Consider the following 12,613-nt stretch of genomic DNA (forward strand, 5'->3'; position numbering starts at 1 on the left):
TTGCTCCCGGTGCGGCCTCGGACGCCACACCTAACTTCGCTTCGACGACACCTGCCTGGCGGGGTGGGCGAAGGAGGCAATCCTGCCGACTCCTTTGACATTTCCCACCAACAAGAACAACATTCCCACCCGCCTGCGTGTCACCGTACCGCTGTTGCTCACGCCCGCGATAATACAACCGTTGCCCACCAGCGCTCCCCTCGACCCACTCCCTCAGGCCTAACGCTGGGCGGGGCGCGGCGAGACGGATGCGCGCGCGCGCCCCTTCACCCGGCGCTCTGGCCTAAATCTCCCTCCGCCTGGGCAGCCTTGGTACGCAAGCACACCTGGCAACCGTGCCCCGGCCATCATCGTCCATTTCGGGTACGGGTCTATTCACTGGCCATCATTGCCTAGCGTCAACGTGCACGCCAACTTCGCTTGCGCCGTCCACAATCATGCTGGCTGATGAGCAGGAGTCGGGAAGTAGGAAGGGCGGCCAGCCGGCCCACTGCTGCTCCAATCATCCACGCGCCTGCTTTGCCTGTACAGGCGGATATAAGTGTCGCGCCCCAGGTCGCTCGCTATTTCGCCCTCTCTCTCTCTCTTCTGTGTCTGCATTGTTGAAGCAAAGGCTTTCTTGTCGCCTTACCACACTCGTTTTCTCCCTCTCTCTTGCTTTCCCGGGGATTATCTTTGTATAATTCCTATCCACTCGTTCTAATACACCACAACAACACATCAACAATCACAATGAAGACTGCTGTGCTCGCGGCCTTGGTCGGCCTGACCGTCGCCCTTCCCAACGCCGCTCCCGTCGCCAATGGCAAGCGTGAGGCAAAGCCCCAAGGCTTTGGCCCATGGGGTGGATGGGGCAGCTGGCACCCAGAGGGCGGTCCCCCATCCGGTCCCCCGTCTGGGCCGCCGTCTGGTCCTCCGTCTGGAGGCTTTGGTGGATGGTACCCCGGTGGAGGGTCCTCGTCGGGAAGCTCTAGTGCGGCCCCATGGTGGTTCGGCTGGAGCCCCTACAACCACGGCGTGCCTCGCCCTGAGGAGCACCATGGCAGCCACCACGGACATCATCACGGACACCATGGCCACCACGGCAACAAGCACCACGGTGGAAGCCCGAGCTACCCTAACGGCCCGTCTGGAGGCTCTCCCAGCTACCCCAACGGTCCCTCGGGCGGCTCTCCCAGCTACCCCAATGGTCCCTCGGGCGGCTCTCCCAGCTACCCCAACGGCCCATCTGGAGGCTCTCCCAGCTACCCTAACGGCCCATCCGGCGGCAACGGCCCCTCCGGCGGACACCCATGGTGGTGGTCCCCATCTCACCAGAGCCCGCCGTGGGTGCACCCCCACCCTCCCGTCCACCCGACGCCCACCCACCACTACCCGCACCCGGGATGGCACCCAACACACACCTCTCACCCCACCCAAACCGTCATCCCCTACGGCTACGGCCAGCCTCCCAGCTACGGCCGTCACTAGACGTCGCCTCGACACACTGGACGGCAGGGAAACGGCAGACAAGATCTTACGGGCAACTTTGACCGGCGCATTGGGTGGTAATTGGTGGACGGATAATCAGTCTCTTCTCGCGCCCCGCCTCGACCTGTTCCTCTCTCCTCGAGCGGGCGCGCATCTCTCTCTCGCATTTCCTTGACAAGCAATCGTTCCGAACTCCCGACGACTCCCCCGATGGCCGACACAGCTGCGCCTCTGCACCGGTACAACATGGCTAATCGGTATCTCTAATGAGGGCGTGCGGGCGAAACGACTGCGCTTTGTGCTTTGCGAATCATACCCCCCCTTTCTATACATCTATGTAATGGTATTTAGCAGCGCTGTGCCACGCGCGCGGCGGCCTGATGAAAACTACACCTTGATGACCTCTTGGTTTCACTTCGAATATATATGTATCGGCCGATATGCCGTTTTATTCTCTTCAAAATGCTGTTCAATAATACCTTACGTTGGAAGCCTGAGGCCACAACGACTGGAAGCTGTCGGTGGTTAGTCAGCATCCTGAACCCTGACCGCCGAAATTCCACGTCGCGTGTGAGACATTGGAAAAGAATGAGTCGAAGCAGGGGACTACGACTCACACCGTTGTAACAATTGATGCATGCTCGTCTTACCACTTCGTCGCCTGTTTGCACGTCCAACGTCCTGCAGACTCACTGAAGCCACCCGCTATCGGGCTGCAATTCGATTCCCCCTTCACACCGCATCCACCGCAGCGACAATGCCTCCCAAGGAGAAGGAGGGCGCCGCAGCAGGTCCGCTGGAGCTCAACCCGCCACCCGCCTTCTTCAAGTCGCGAAACGAGCTATTCGACAAGCGAAAGGCGGAGCGACAGGCATGGCTGGCCAAGCAGCCGCGGGAAGAGATTGAAGTGCAGATGCCGGATGGGGGCAAGAGACAGGGCAAGAGCTGGGAGACATCGCCCGCCTCCATCGCCCGCGACATCTCCAAGAGCCTGTTTGAGCGCACCGTCATTGCCCGTGTCGACGGCGAGCTGTGGGATCTCGAGCGCCCGCTGGAGAAGAGCTGCAAGCTGGAACTGCTCGACTTTGACCACCCCGAGGGCCAAAAGGTGTTCTGGCACAGCAGCGCCCACATTCTCGGCGAGGCGGCGGAGCGACGCTTCGGCTGCTCTCTGTGCATCGGTCCTCCTGTCGACGATGGCTTCTACTATGAAATGGCCCTGCCCAACATGGCTGCCGTTACCACCGCCGACTACAAGCCGTTGAAGCAGATCTTCGAAAAGGCGGTCAAGGAGAAGCAGCCGTTTGAGCGGCTGGAGCTGAGCAAGGAGGACCTGCTCGAGATGTTTTCGTACAACAAGTACAAGCAGCACATCATCAAGGACAAGATCGCCGATGGCACCTCCACGACTGTCTATCGCAACGGACCGCTCATCGATCTTTGCAGAGGGCCGCACGTGCCTCACACCGGCAGGATAAAGGCATTCGATATCATGAAGAACTCGGCCAGTTACTTCCTCGGCGACGCGAAGAATGACAGCTTGCAGCGGATTTATGGTGTATCCTTTCCGGATAAGAAGGTGTGTCATGCGTCTGCTAGAGTATGTGACAACTTGTTAACTTCTCGCAGCAACTCGACGAGCACAAGCACATGCTGGAGGAAGCGGCCAAGCGCGACCACCGAAAGATTGGCGTGGATCAAGAGCTCTTCTTCTTCCATCCCCTCTCTCCCGGCTCGTGCTTCTTCCTGCCTCACGGCACCATCATCTACCAGGCCCTGCAGAACTTCATCCGCGAGGAGTACTGGGCGCGTGGCTACCAAGAGGTGCATTCGCCAAACATGTACAACTCCGCGCTCTGGAAGCAGTCTGGCCACTGGCAGCACTACGACGATGGCATGTTCAGATTTGAGATTGAAAAGGAGCAATGGGCCCTGAAGCCGATGAACTGCCCCGGCCACGCGCTGCTCTTTGGCCATCGAGAACGCAGCTATCGCGAACTCCCCATCCGCATGGCGGAATTTGGCGTGCTGCACCGTAATGAAGCCTCGGGCGCTCTCACCGGGTTGACTCGCGTGCGGAGATTCGTCCAAGATGACACCCACATCTTCTGTACCGAGGCTCAGATCGAGCAAGAGGTGCAAGGCCTCTTTGACCTCCTGCGCACCGTCTATGGACTGTTCGGCTTCACCTTCAAGATGAAACTGTCCACTATGCCCGAGGACCATCTCGGTGATGTGGCCACCTGGCAGCGTGCGGAAGCACAACTCGAGCAGGCGCTGGAGGATTTTAAGGCAGCCACTGGCACGACATGGTCTCTCAACCCCGGCGACGGCGCCTTTTACGGGCCAAAGATCGACGTCACCATCTCCGATGCGCTGAAGCGGGAGTTCCAGTGCGCCACCATCCAGCTCGACTTCAATCTCCCGCGCCAATTCAACCTCGAGTACCGCACCGAGGAGCAAGCAGCCGCGAAACCCGCCGCCGAAGTCAACGGCGTCAAAGCAGCGGAGCCAAAACCCGCCGAACCCGCCGCCACCGTCGAGCTTCCCCTCCGCGAAGCAGGCCAAGCAGAGCCCGCAGACCCCGCCGCCGCTGCAGCCGCCAGGGCAAAGAGAGAGCTCGACCCAGCCTCCTACCGCCGCGAACTCACCCCCGGCTGCGCCCGCCCGGTCATGATCCACCGCGCCATCTACGGCTCCTTTGAGCGCTTCATCGCCATCCTGTGCGAGCACTTTGCCGGCAAATGGCCCTTCTGGATGTCGCCGCGCCAGATCCTCATCGTGCCCGTCATGCCCGCCATCAACGACTACTGCCTCGAGGTGCAGAAGCTGTTCCGCGCGCAGCACATGCACGTCGACGTCGACATCACCGGCAACACGATGCAGAAGAAGATCCGCACGGGCCAGCTGCAGCAGTACAACTTCATCTTCGTCGTCGGGCTGCAGGAGAAGGAGAGCCGCACGGTCAATATTCGCAATCGCGACGTGCCCGAGACGCAGAAGATGGGCGAGCTGGTGCCGCTTGATGAGGCGGTGAAGAAGTTTTGTGCGTTAAGGGATGAGCGGAGGTTGAATCCGGCGTTGTAGAGGAAAGATGGAGAAGGTCGCTGTTGCTCGTTCGTGAGATGGGAAAGGATGGGGAGGAAAGCAGGGATATGTCACTTACGGGTAGCATTGGTATGGCTCTTCGTCCGCGCGCAGTATTGAATGCAAGTGAAAGCACAGCACTGCTGATATATGTTACTGTTGACATGCTATCATATCCCCCTATCTGCTCCCAACATCCGCCTCGATGTCGCCGCTTGAACCTGCCACAGTTCGCCACAAGAATGCTTCTAATGCAATACTACATACATCTACTCCTTCCCTCATTCTCGTCGAGACACCGCCCCAATCTCCGACTAGGACTCGTCCGTCCTACGTCTTCAATTTCACGGCACGCCTGCCGTAGCTGCCCGGCCCGCTCGCGCTCGCACTGGAGGAAGGGTAAGCCGGAATCGAAAGGGAGGACAACGAAGACGGCGAGAAGGAGGATGATGAAGATGGGGAGAAAGAAGAGGACGAAGATGGTGCGACAGGGGCCGATGTGCTCTGCGCTCCGGCCTCGCTGCTCGACGATGCTGCTGCCGATGACGATGACGAGGAGAGAGAAGTGCCGCTGCTGAAGGGTCCGTATGGCGATGAGGCTGACTGGGAGCTTGCTGAGACCGCCGATGACGACGGCGAAGACGACGAAGAAGATGCGGCGGAAGCGGAGGAGGAAGACGAAGTGGATAGGCTCGAAGATGCAGTCGAGCCGGCTGAGACGAGCGAGCTACTCGCGCCGCTCGATGACGCGGTCCCCGAAGAGGCAGTCTGAGCGCTGTTGGACACCACGGAGGTGATGTAAATCGTCTGTGTCACGACTGTTGTCGCTGGGGTGGAAGCACCGCTGACGGAGGCCGATGAGCTTGACTGCGCGGGAGACGAGGAGCTCGACTGAGTTGGAGATGGTGAGGAGCTGGATTGCACTGGCGAAGATGACGAGCTGGACTGCACTGGCGAAGATGACGAGCTCGACTGCGCTGGTGAAGACGACGAGCTGGCCTCTGCGGAAGATGAGGAACTCGATTGGGCTGGCGATGATGAAGAACTGGACTGCGCTGCCGACGATGAGCTCGATTGCGCGGGTGATGAGGAGCTCGACTGTGCGGGTGATGAGGAGCTCGACTGCGCTGGTGAGGACGAAGAACTTGATTCGGCCGGAGACGAGGAGCTCGACTGCGCAGGCGACGAAGAGCTCGTTGCGTTCACTTGAGCACTGCTGCTGCTTGCTGTGCCCACCGGCGCGGCAGACCATGTGTATGACGCCCAGGAGTGTGGGTAGGGTGGGGTGGGGAGAGCGCCGGAGGAGTAGGGGTACGAAGTGCCGTGAACTGGTGCAGTGCCGCTTGGAGTCAAGGGTGCAGTTCCGATCGGCGTCGACGATGCAGTGCCGCTCGGAGTTGATGGCACAGAAGCAAGACCGGTTGAGTTCGAAGTATTGACAGGAGATCCCGAGGTCTGAGGAGATGAAGAGGCAGGGATACCCGTCCCAGATGTCTTCGAAAGCAGACTCAACGCCACATTGACCGTAGACGTGGCGCCTGTGCCAGTAAAAGGCTTGCTCGACGGCAGATACCCAGTCGAGCAAGGAATGGAGTAGTTGTTAGTCGGCAAGCTGACAATGGGACTGCTGGAGACAGTAGGGGCGGTGCCAGTGGGTTTACCCGAGACCGCGGTCCCAGAAAGCGCGCTTGAAGACGCCGAAATGGCACCTGTGCTGAACTGCGAGGCTGTCGTGCTGTTGGTGTAGAATGGGAAGCCCGAAGAGCCAGTGCCGGAAGGCGGAACGATGACTGTGATTGTCACGATGGGTTGGGTTGTGGATGGTACAGACGGTCCAGAGGAGGTGGCATTGCTTGATGCGGAGGAAGCAGTGATGCCAGAGGCTTGAGAGGATGAGCTTGGGGATGTGCCGGTGTTATAGCTGGTCCCCGAGCCGTATGGCAAAGAGTGAGAGCCCCATGGATAGGTCCAGAGAAGGGAGGAGGAGGAGGAGGAGGAGGAGGATCCAGTGATGGCGCCGACGGACGAGGCACTGGTCGAAGTGCAGTTTGCGGACAGCTTGTCGTCGACACCGTATTGAACTGAACGTCATTCATCAGCCGAAGAGTTTCGATCTACATCTCGCAGGGGACGAACCTGGGCTGGCCAAGGTGGTAGCCAACAAGGCTGCAACACATCCGAGAGCGTACGCAACCATCTTGTCTTGTTCCACGCTGATGAACGGGCGACTGTGCAGAATCGAGAACAAACAAAGGCTCAATGAGTAAAGAGGGAACTGAAGGTGTGGCTGCACGCGATGGTCTCAGAAGGTTTGAGGATCGTGGGAGGCGTAGCAGTCTTCTTATAACTCTTCCACGTCGATGGAGAAACGTCTTGACTTGCTTGAAGTGGACGTGATGCAGTGTGCCTGATGAAGCCCGCAGATTGTGTCGCATACAGAAACGCAGGCAACCTAGATATTGCACACTATGCAAATTCGTTGAGATTCAGCGTTTGCATGCCATTGGCCTATGAATGCTCGAGGAAGTAACAACCTGGGCGTCCTACGCAATTTCCCTCGGCGGTGAGAAGGTGCCTTCCCGAACGGCAGGAGTGGGTGGTCACATTGGATGTTGGACGGACTGTGTTTGCGCATGAAGATGGCTAACGCGACGTATATGCGCAAGCCCGTGAATACCAGACGGAATGTCTTCCCCTGTCGTCGCACGCAGTGGAGCCCCCGAGATGAGTGTAAGCATTGGACCGATCGATGACGAGGGGATCTGAGCAAGAGGCCATATATTTCGCTTGATGCTGTTGGGTGTGTCATGTTGCAGCATTGGACGCAGGTACCCGTCAGACCCGCTGTTCTTGACAGGTCGACGGACCATTTGCCGACGCTGTGTAGCGTAAGATGGTATCGTCTGTCGCTCGGTCCGCATCCCGAGTGAAGTTCGCGTAGAGGTTGCAAGACGACAGCGGGAGCCAGCAGGACCACTCGTCAAACGAAACACAGTGGACACTATCGGCCCTTCGTTCAACGTGAGCATGGGCGAGTAGAGAGTGCGGGCGACGAGTGACGTGCAGTTTGGCAGCAATGCAGATCGCGGTGGCTTGCTTTCACATGGACCGCAGGCGGTGGCGGCCACATTTCGCAACAAAGGCGTCATCCAAGGCCATGGTCTTCTGAGAGGCGCCATTTGGATTCATGTAAGGCTGTGTGCCGCGTGCGACCAGTTTGTGGAGGCTCATGCAGGTACCTGTGGAGCCGTGTAACGCTGCTTCTCCAGATTGTGATCTCTCACAACCAGATCGTGCTTCGCGGCACTCGGCTTGCGCAATATAGCATGATGAAGCAATGCCGTTTCCTTGGCCGTTTGAGTGGCACGAGATGTCCCGCAATGCACAAGCATGACACCCGTCGGCAAAGAGCTGGTGTAGTCTGGAGGATGATTCGAGTAGATGCATTGCTCAATCTACCTCTCTGTTGTCATCCGAGAATGGGCTCCGTCCGCCGTCTCGATCCTGAACATCGACCGACGGAATGACGAGCAGTGGCACCTGAAGCTGCTTCTTCGCGTTCGTGCTGTCCGTCTGTGCATCCGCAGCATTGTCCGGCCGCTTCTTCCTCCCAAAGCGGCGAGGTGCAGGCACCGCAGGCTTCTCCTTCGCCACCTTTGCCGAGACGTCGGCGACGCTGAGATTGCTGACGCCGGCTTCGACCAACGACATTCCGAGGTGCTGCGTTGCGACGGTGCTGGCGGATATGGGCGTGGTGTCTGTGTACTCGGGGTCTTCCTCGTCGCCTTCTTCTCGGATCCAATCGATTCGCTTGCAGCGCACGACCAGTTTCAGCACGGTCTCGTCTACCGGGGCAAAGTGCTGCGATGCCTTGTTGACGAGGAGATACAGCAGTCTTCGTACCTCCTCCTTCTTGTAGTGGCCCCCTTCTTTGGCCAATTGCGTATTCCTCAACAGTGGACACAGCACACGCAGGTATGTGTGTCGAAGCGCCCGCTGCCCATCCCTCTCCACCCCATCCGTCTCCAATGCATTCTCCTCGCTGCCGGGATCCAAGTCCAGCAGTTTCCGAATGATCACGTCCACTAAAACATGCAGGTCGTTGGTGTAGAAATATTCGTATGTCGATGGGCTGGTGAAGAGCAGGTACAGGAGCTTCAAGATGAGAAGCTGGGCACTCAATGTTGACTCGCGGTTCAACAGAAGGATGATGTTTTCGCCAAACGTGCGATATGAAGAACCATATGCTGAGAGCATGGTGACAATCCGGTTTGGTATGGCGCCGTCTTCATCTGCCGAAGGAGGCATGCTCGCTAGGCACATGTATTGTTCGTTCAAAACAAGCTTGGTGATGTCAGCATCGCTCCTTCCTAGGTTCCATTGGCGCCTTACCAAAACTCGAATGATGGGATAGTGATAGGGATCATCGACATCGTCCGAGTAGTCTTCGATCAGTTGCAACAAGTACAAAACAAAGTCGTCGTCGGCGGTGACTGGTGCCAGGTTAGAGATGCATTGCGTTCCCGTAGGGGAGGAGCGTTCCACTCACTCAGCTCTTCTCGACTGAGCTTCTGCGTTCGGCACAGCTCAAAGAGGAGCTCGAGTAGCAGTCGCCGCATGTCGTCATTGTCCTCTCCTCCACCTCGGATGAGTTGTATCAATCGCGGAAACACGCCTTCGCTGCGGAGCATCTCGAATGCGGATTCATTCATGCGGCCATCGAAGAGCAGCATCGCGGCGGTGATGTGGAGGACGGGGATGTCGTCGTCCTATGGTTTTTCTTTAGCCCTGTGGCTCTTCCAATGCAAGACAAGCAACACACCTGAAGCAGGCAGTAGAGAATCTGGCGCCGCGCATACGTCTGATTCGCCTGATACAGCTCCGAGTCGAGCAGCTTGTAACAGCATCTTGCTATGTCATTCTCCGACTGCAGGTACGTCTCTTCTCGCCGTTAGCGCCGGCGGTGCATGGTAGGTTAGCGGAGCGCGCGTACGTTTGTAGAGGGTGGTAAGGGCTAGGAAGGATCGCAGGGCGTTGTCGATGTGCTCGTGGCTCTCGTAGGGCGCCTCGGAGATCTCGTCGAGAGCTGTGGACTGGTTAGCGAAGATGGTGCGCGCCATTGGCGGGAGCGCATTCCACGAACCCAGCCAGAACTGCTCCTCATTCTCAAACCCGTCCTCCCCATCCGCGTCCATCTCCGCGCTGGCTCCTCGAGCGCCAGCTGGGAAAGGGAATGCTATCGCTCATGCATACTGCTGCAAGGTAGTGAGCGCGCGATGCAACAGTGACTCAGGCGATATGAGGAAGTGTCGTGGGTTGGCGAAGGTGGCAAGATGGTGTTGAAATTGCGCGGGGCTGGTGACGTGAAGTCGGGGGCAGAGCCTTGTCACGTTACCTCCCACCTCACCTCATTCCTTGACGACCCCATCTGTTCCTTCGACCATACCCATCATGCAGATACCATTCTCGAAGTTCAATTTAAATATTCCTGGACTGTATGTGTATACAAAGAAGTGTGAAATGACAAGGTATGTCGTTCTACGTATTTCCTTGGAAGCAGCGCCGAAGCTTGCCAGCGTCTCCAACATTTCGACATTATTTCCTATACCATTTTTCAGAACAATCTTCAGACTTTCATGGATGATTCATTCTCTTCCTTACATCTATTACTGCGGTTCTGCCGCCCATGGGCCTTTCAATCCCCTCTCGGACTCGTCCATACACCAAAATCCGAAAAATGGGCCGTTCACGCCCTCTACCCGACATTTTGGACTCCCAGGACACCAAAAACGGTTCAAAAAATCCCAAAAATAAGCTGCAGCTTCTGTGGATCGAACTGATTGATTTGTTAGTCGATTTGCCATCGTTCGCAGCGTGGTTGGACCGAAACTCACCACAGTACCTCCAGATACCGCACAGAAGTGACGACGACTGAATCTTGAACACGAGAACGTGATTCTTCAGTCTGGCGCTCTCCCAAGTGAGCTAAAGCTGCATTAGTGATCACAGAGAAGTTTGAATTGATTATACCCATGTTTCATTGAGTTACCGAACTTTTTCCACCCATGGTGGGTCACATGACAAATCACGTGGTTCTGGGACTTCCGCGTTGTACCACGGGCCAATCAGACGTGTGGGCACTCTTCTACACCTCACCCGACTATTCAATACCATTTGGGCCCTGGAACTCACCATAAAAATGCAACAAAACAACAAAAAGATCGACTCGTCGAAACATCGGCACAGATACGACGAATGTACAACGAACTACGTCATACGCGAGGCGGAAGGCCTTCGAGGACGTCAGGGGGAATGGAACGAACGAAATATATCGATCTAACAAGTCCTCTTTACCCCAGGTCTACCGATGTCGAGCTACGGCTGGGACTCTCATTATCCAACTACACTCTTGTCTCGACGCCACAATGGTTGAGAGTTGGCTCGCTACAACATCCCGGGAGTGAGCCGTCCACCGCCGGTTAGCTTGGGAATTGATCGCTCGGCATCCAAAATCACCGCCTACGTCGCTACACGCCTAGTATCCCCTGTCTCCACCGGCCGCATTTCCAATACCGTCCGACGTATCACCACTCCCATGCCCGCCATCCCATACGAGGCTGACCTCCGCCGCCGTCGCTTCCTCGTGGTCACAATCCTCCTCAACTGAACCAGCCAATAGCCTGCTCGACGCATGCCCGTCCATCTCCGCAGCATCGAACTTTGCAAGAAGCAAAGTTCATCGAGCGCTCTCGAGCAGCCTCTGCTCCGATAGGCCAGGACACCCTGCGATGCGCATACATATTTCGGCGCCACTGTCACCTTACGCACCCTTTTCAACGATGCGCCTAGGACTTGATCGATGGCGATATTTGTAATGTTTGCCGAAAAGAAGCGATGCGACGAGTCACCGGGACGGGCAAGCCGGCGAGTGTTCACGAGATAGTCGTCCGTGGAGTTCGCAAATGCTGTCGCCATGGTTTTCGCTTGGTTGTCGAACTATTGAAGGTCAGCACGACGGCGTGCAGTCGTGGAAACACGTGATCTTCACGTGAAAACGCCACCCAGGCACACACTCACCGGCCGAGCTTCTTTCATCACTTCACAAACCACCACAACTTCTTGCTCTAGCAACTCTCACCGCCCGAGCTTGTTTCGTGACATCGAAACACCCCAACCTCCTTCGCTAGACATGATCGCCGCGCGACCTCGCATTGCTATCTCGAAATATCACAGCCCCATCAGTCTGCATCGCTCGGAGCTTTACAAAGGTCTTCAAAGTCAACACTCACACCGTCACCATGGCCGACTCCGAGAACAACGAGCTGCGCATGTTCTACGCGCTGCACGACAGGGTATGTGTAAGGGACCCCCCAAAATGAGGTAGAACGTACACTGACCAGCCATAGATGATGGAGCTTGCCGACAGCGGTGACGAAGAGCCGGGCGCACAGGCAGACGAAATCGCGAGAGAGCTTCTTACCCATGCTCAGCTCCCCCTCAAGATCCGCATCCGTGCTTGTAGGGTCCTCGCATGCTCTTCGGCCCCCGGATATCTCGAGTGGGCACGCGAGTGCGTCCGAGTTGCACAAATAGCTTACGATAATGCCGCTCGCAAAAGCACCGCTGAACGCCCAGTCGATGGAGAGGCGATGTTGCTGGAAATAGCTAAAGAGGTGTTGCAAGAGGCGGAGGCCGATTTTGATAGGCTTGGTGGCTATGGTGAGGGTGATGATGAGGATGAAGAGGGCGATGATGGGGGTGACGAAGAGACGGCATCGGGTAGCGGAGAAGCAGCGAAAGTTAACGATGCAGAGGCGGCGCAGGCCGATTCCGCAGGCAAGGACCGCACGAGTTCATAGCCGCACAACGGGACTGTAGCGCTCAAATCGCGCAACCTCTCGACCACAGAAAGAATTGGTAAAGAGTATGAATTTTTGGCCATGAGGCCATATCTCTTCTACCTTCGCAAAAGGCAGGGGCAGCTGTTCGAAACGGCGAGGCTGACAAGTCCAAACATCCTTTCAGAGAGCGTGACAATCGTTCCCTCAGTCTTCAC

The 12,613-nt window shown here is 57.1% G+C and overlaps 7 protein-coding genes across 7 annotated transcripts; 4 read left to right on the forward strand and 3 right to left on the reverse strand.

Moving 5' to 3' along the window:
- The first annotated feature begins 534 nt into the window (after positions 1-534).
- BDY17DRAFT_300034 (uncharacterized protein) lies at positions 535-1,933 on the forward strand. Its single transcript, XM_033733995.1, has one exon. The coding sequence runs from the start codon at positions 803-805 to the stop codon at positions 1,643-1,645; it is 843 nt and encodes a 280-aa protein (XP_033588547.1). The 5' UTR covers positions 535-802; the 3' UTR covers positions 1,646-1,933.
- Positions 1,771-2,149, forward strand: BDY17DRAFT_174944 (uncharacterized protein). Its single transcript, XM_033729847.1, has one exon. The coding sequence runs from the start codon at positions 1,897-1,899 to the stop codon at positions 2,095-2,097; it is 201 nt and encodes a 66-aa protein (XP_033588548.1). The 5' UTR covers positions 1,771-1,896; the 3' UTR covers positions 2,098-2,149.
- Positions 2,150-2,227: 78 nt separating this feature from the next.
- BDY17DRAFT_253311 (uncharacterized protein) lies at positions 2,228-4,557 on the forward strand (the record flags this gene model as incomplete). Its single annotated transcript, XM_033731330.1, has 3 exons — positions 2,228-3,049; positions 3,100-4,008; positions 4,090-4,557. The coding sequence occupies 3 exons, from the start codon at positions 2,228-2,230 to the stop codon at positions 4,555-4,557; spliced, it is 2,199 nt and encodes a 732-aa protein (XP_033588549.1).
- A 165-nt stretch (positions 4,558-4,722) lies between these two features.
- BDY17DRAFT_174920 (uncharacterized protein) lies at positions 4,723-6,955 on the reverse strand. The gene is made up of 2 exons (XM_033729846.1): positions 6,694-6,955; positions 4,723-6,638 (listed from the first exon to the last, which is right to left on the reverse strand). Exons 1-2 carry the CDS (start codon positions 6,752-6,754, stop codon positions 4,888-4,890), a joined length of 1,812 nt encoding a protein of 603 aa, XP_033588550.1. The 5' UTR covers positions 6,755-6,955; the 3' UTR covers positions 4,723-4,887.
- Positions 6,956-7,871, reverse strand: BDY17DRAFT_174919 (uncharacterized protein). Its single transcript, XM_033729845.1, has one exon. The coding sequence runs from the start codon at positions 7,734-7,736 to the stop codon at positions 7,158-7,160; it is 579 nt and encodes a 192-aa protein (XP_033588551.1). The 5' UTR covers positions 7,737-7,871; the 3' UTR covers positions 6,956-7,157.
- On the reverse strand, positions 7,714-9,987 carry BDY17DRAFT_174984 (uncharacterized protein). Its single transcript, XM_033729848.1, has 6 exons — positions 9,701-9,987; positions 9,551-9,643; positions 9,380-9,498; positions 9,107-9,326; positions 8,950-9,050; positions 7,714-8,901 (listed from the first exon to the last, which is right to left on the reverse strand). The coding sequence occupies exons 1-6, from the start codon at positions 9,750-9,752 to the stop codon at positions 8,008-8,010; spliced, it is 1,479 nt and encodes a 492-aa protein (XP_033588552.1). The 5' UTR covers positions 9,753-9,987; the 3' UTR covers positions 7,714-8,007.
- A 1,707-nt stretch (positions 9,988-11,694) lies between these two features.
- Positions 11,695-12,520, forward strand: BDY17DRAFT_175314 (uncharacterized protein). Its single transcript, XM_033729849.1, has 2 exons — positions 11,695-11,915; positions 11,964-12,520. Exons 1-2 carry the CDS (start codon positions 11,856-11,858, stop codon positions 12,414-12,416), a joined length of 513 nt encoding a protein of 170 aa, XP_033588553.1. The 5' UTR covers positions 11,695-11,855; the 3' UTR covers positions 12,417-12,520.
- The last annotated feature ends 93 nt before the right edge of the window (positions 12,521-12,613 follow it).

Source organism: Neohortaea acidophila (genome assembly GCF_010093505.1).
Source record: "Neohortaea acidophila strain CBS 113389 unplaced genomic scaffold BDY17scaffold_7, whole genome shotgun sequence".
Classification (NCBI taxonomy): domain Eukaryota; kingdom Fungi; phylum Ascomycota; class Dothideomycetes; order Mycosphaerellales; family Teratosphaeriaceae; genus Neohortaea; species Neohortaea acidophila.

Bases quoted from the DNA above. Each gene is read 5' to 3' on its own strand.
- BDY17DRAFT_174984 (XM_033729848.1), bottom strand. From the start codon at position 9,752: ATGGACGCGGATGGGGAGGACGGGTTTGAGAATGAGGAGCAGTTCTGG. The intron at 9,644-9,700 runs GTTCGTGGAATG...ACCAGTCCACAG, and splicing joins TGAGGAGCAGTTCTGGCTGG to CTCTCGACGAGATCTCCGAG. The intron at 9,051-9,106 runs GTGAGTGGAACG...ACCTGGCACCAG, and splicing joins GCTCAGTCGAGAAGAGCTGA to TCACCGCCGACGACGACTTT.
- BDY17DRAFT_300034 (XM_033733995.1), top strand. From the start codon at position 803: ATGGCAAGCGTGAGGCAAAGCCCCAAGGCTTTGGCCCATGGGGTGGAT.
- BDY17DRAFT_174920 (XM_033729846.1), bottom strand. From the start codon at position 6,754: ATGGTTGCGTACGCTCTCGGATGTGTTGCAGCCTTGTTGGCTACCACC. The intron at 6,639-6,693 runs GTTCGTCCCCTG...AATGACGTTCAG, and splicing joins TACCACCTTGGCCAGCCCAG to TTCAATACGGTGTCGACGAC.
- BDY17DRAFT_175314 (XM_033729849.1), top strand. From the start codon at position 11,856: ATGGCCGACTCCGAGAACAACGAGCTGCGCATGTTCTACGCGCTGCAC. The intron at 11,916-11,963 runs GTAAGGGACCCC...GACCAGCCATAG, and splicing joins CGCTGCACGACAGGGTATGT to ATGATGGAGCTTGCCGACAG.
- BDY17DRAFT_174944 (XM_033729847.1), top strand. From the start codon at position 1,897: ATGTATCGGCCGATATGCCGTTTTATTCTCTTCAAAATGCTGTTCAAT.
- BDY17DRAFT_174919 (XM_033729845.1), bottom strand. From the start codon at position 7,736: ATGGCGCCTCTCAGAAGACCATGGCCTTGGATGACGCCTTTGTTGCGA.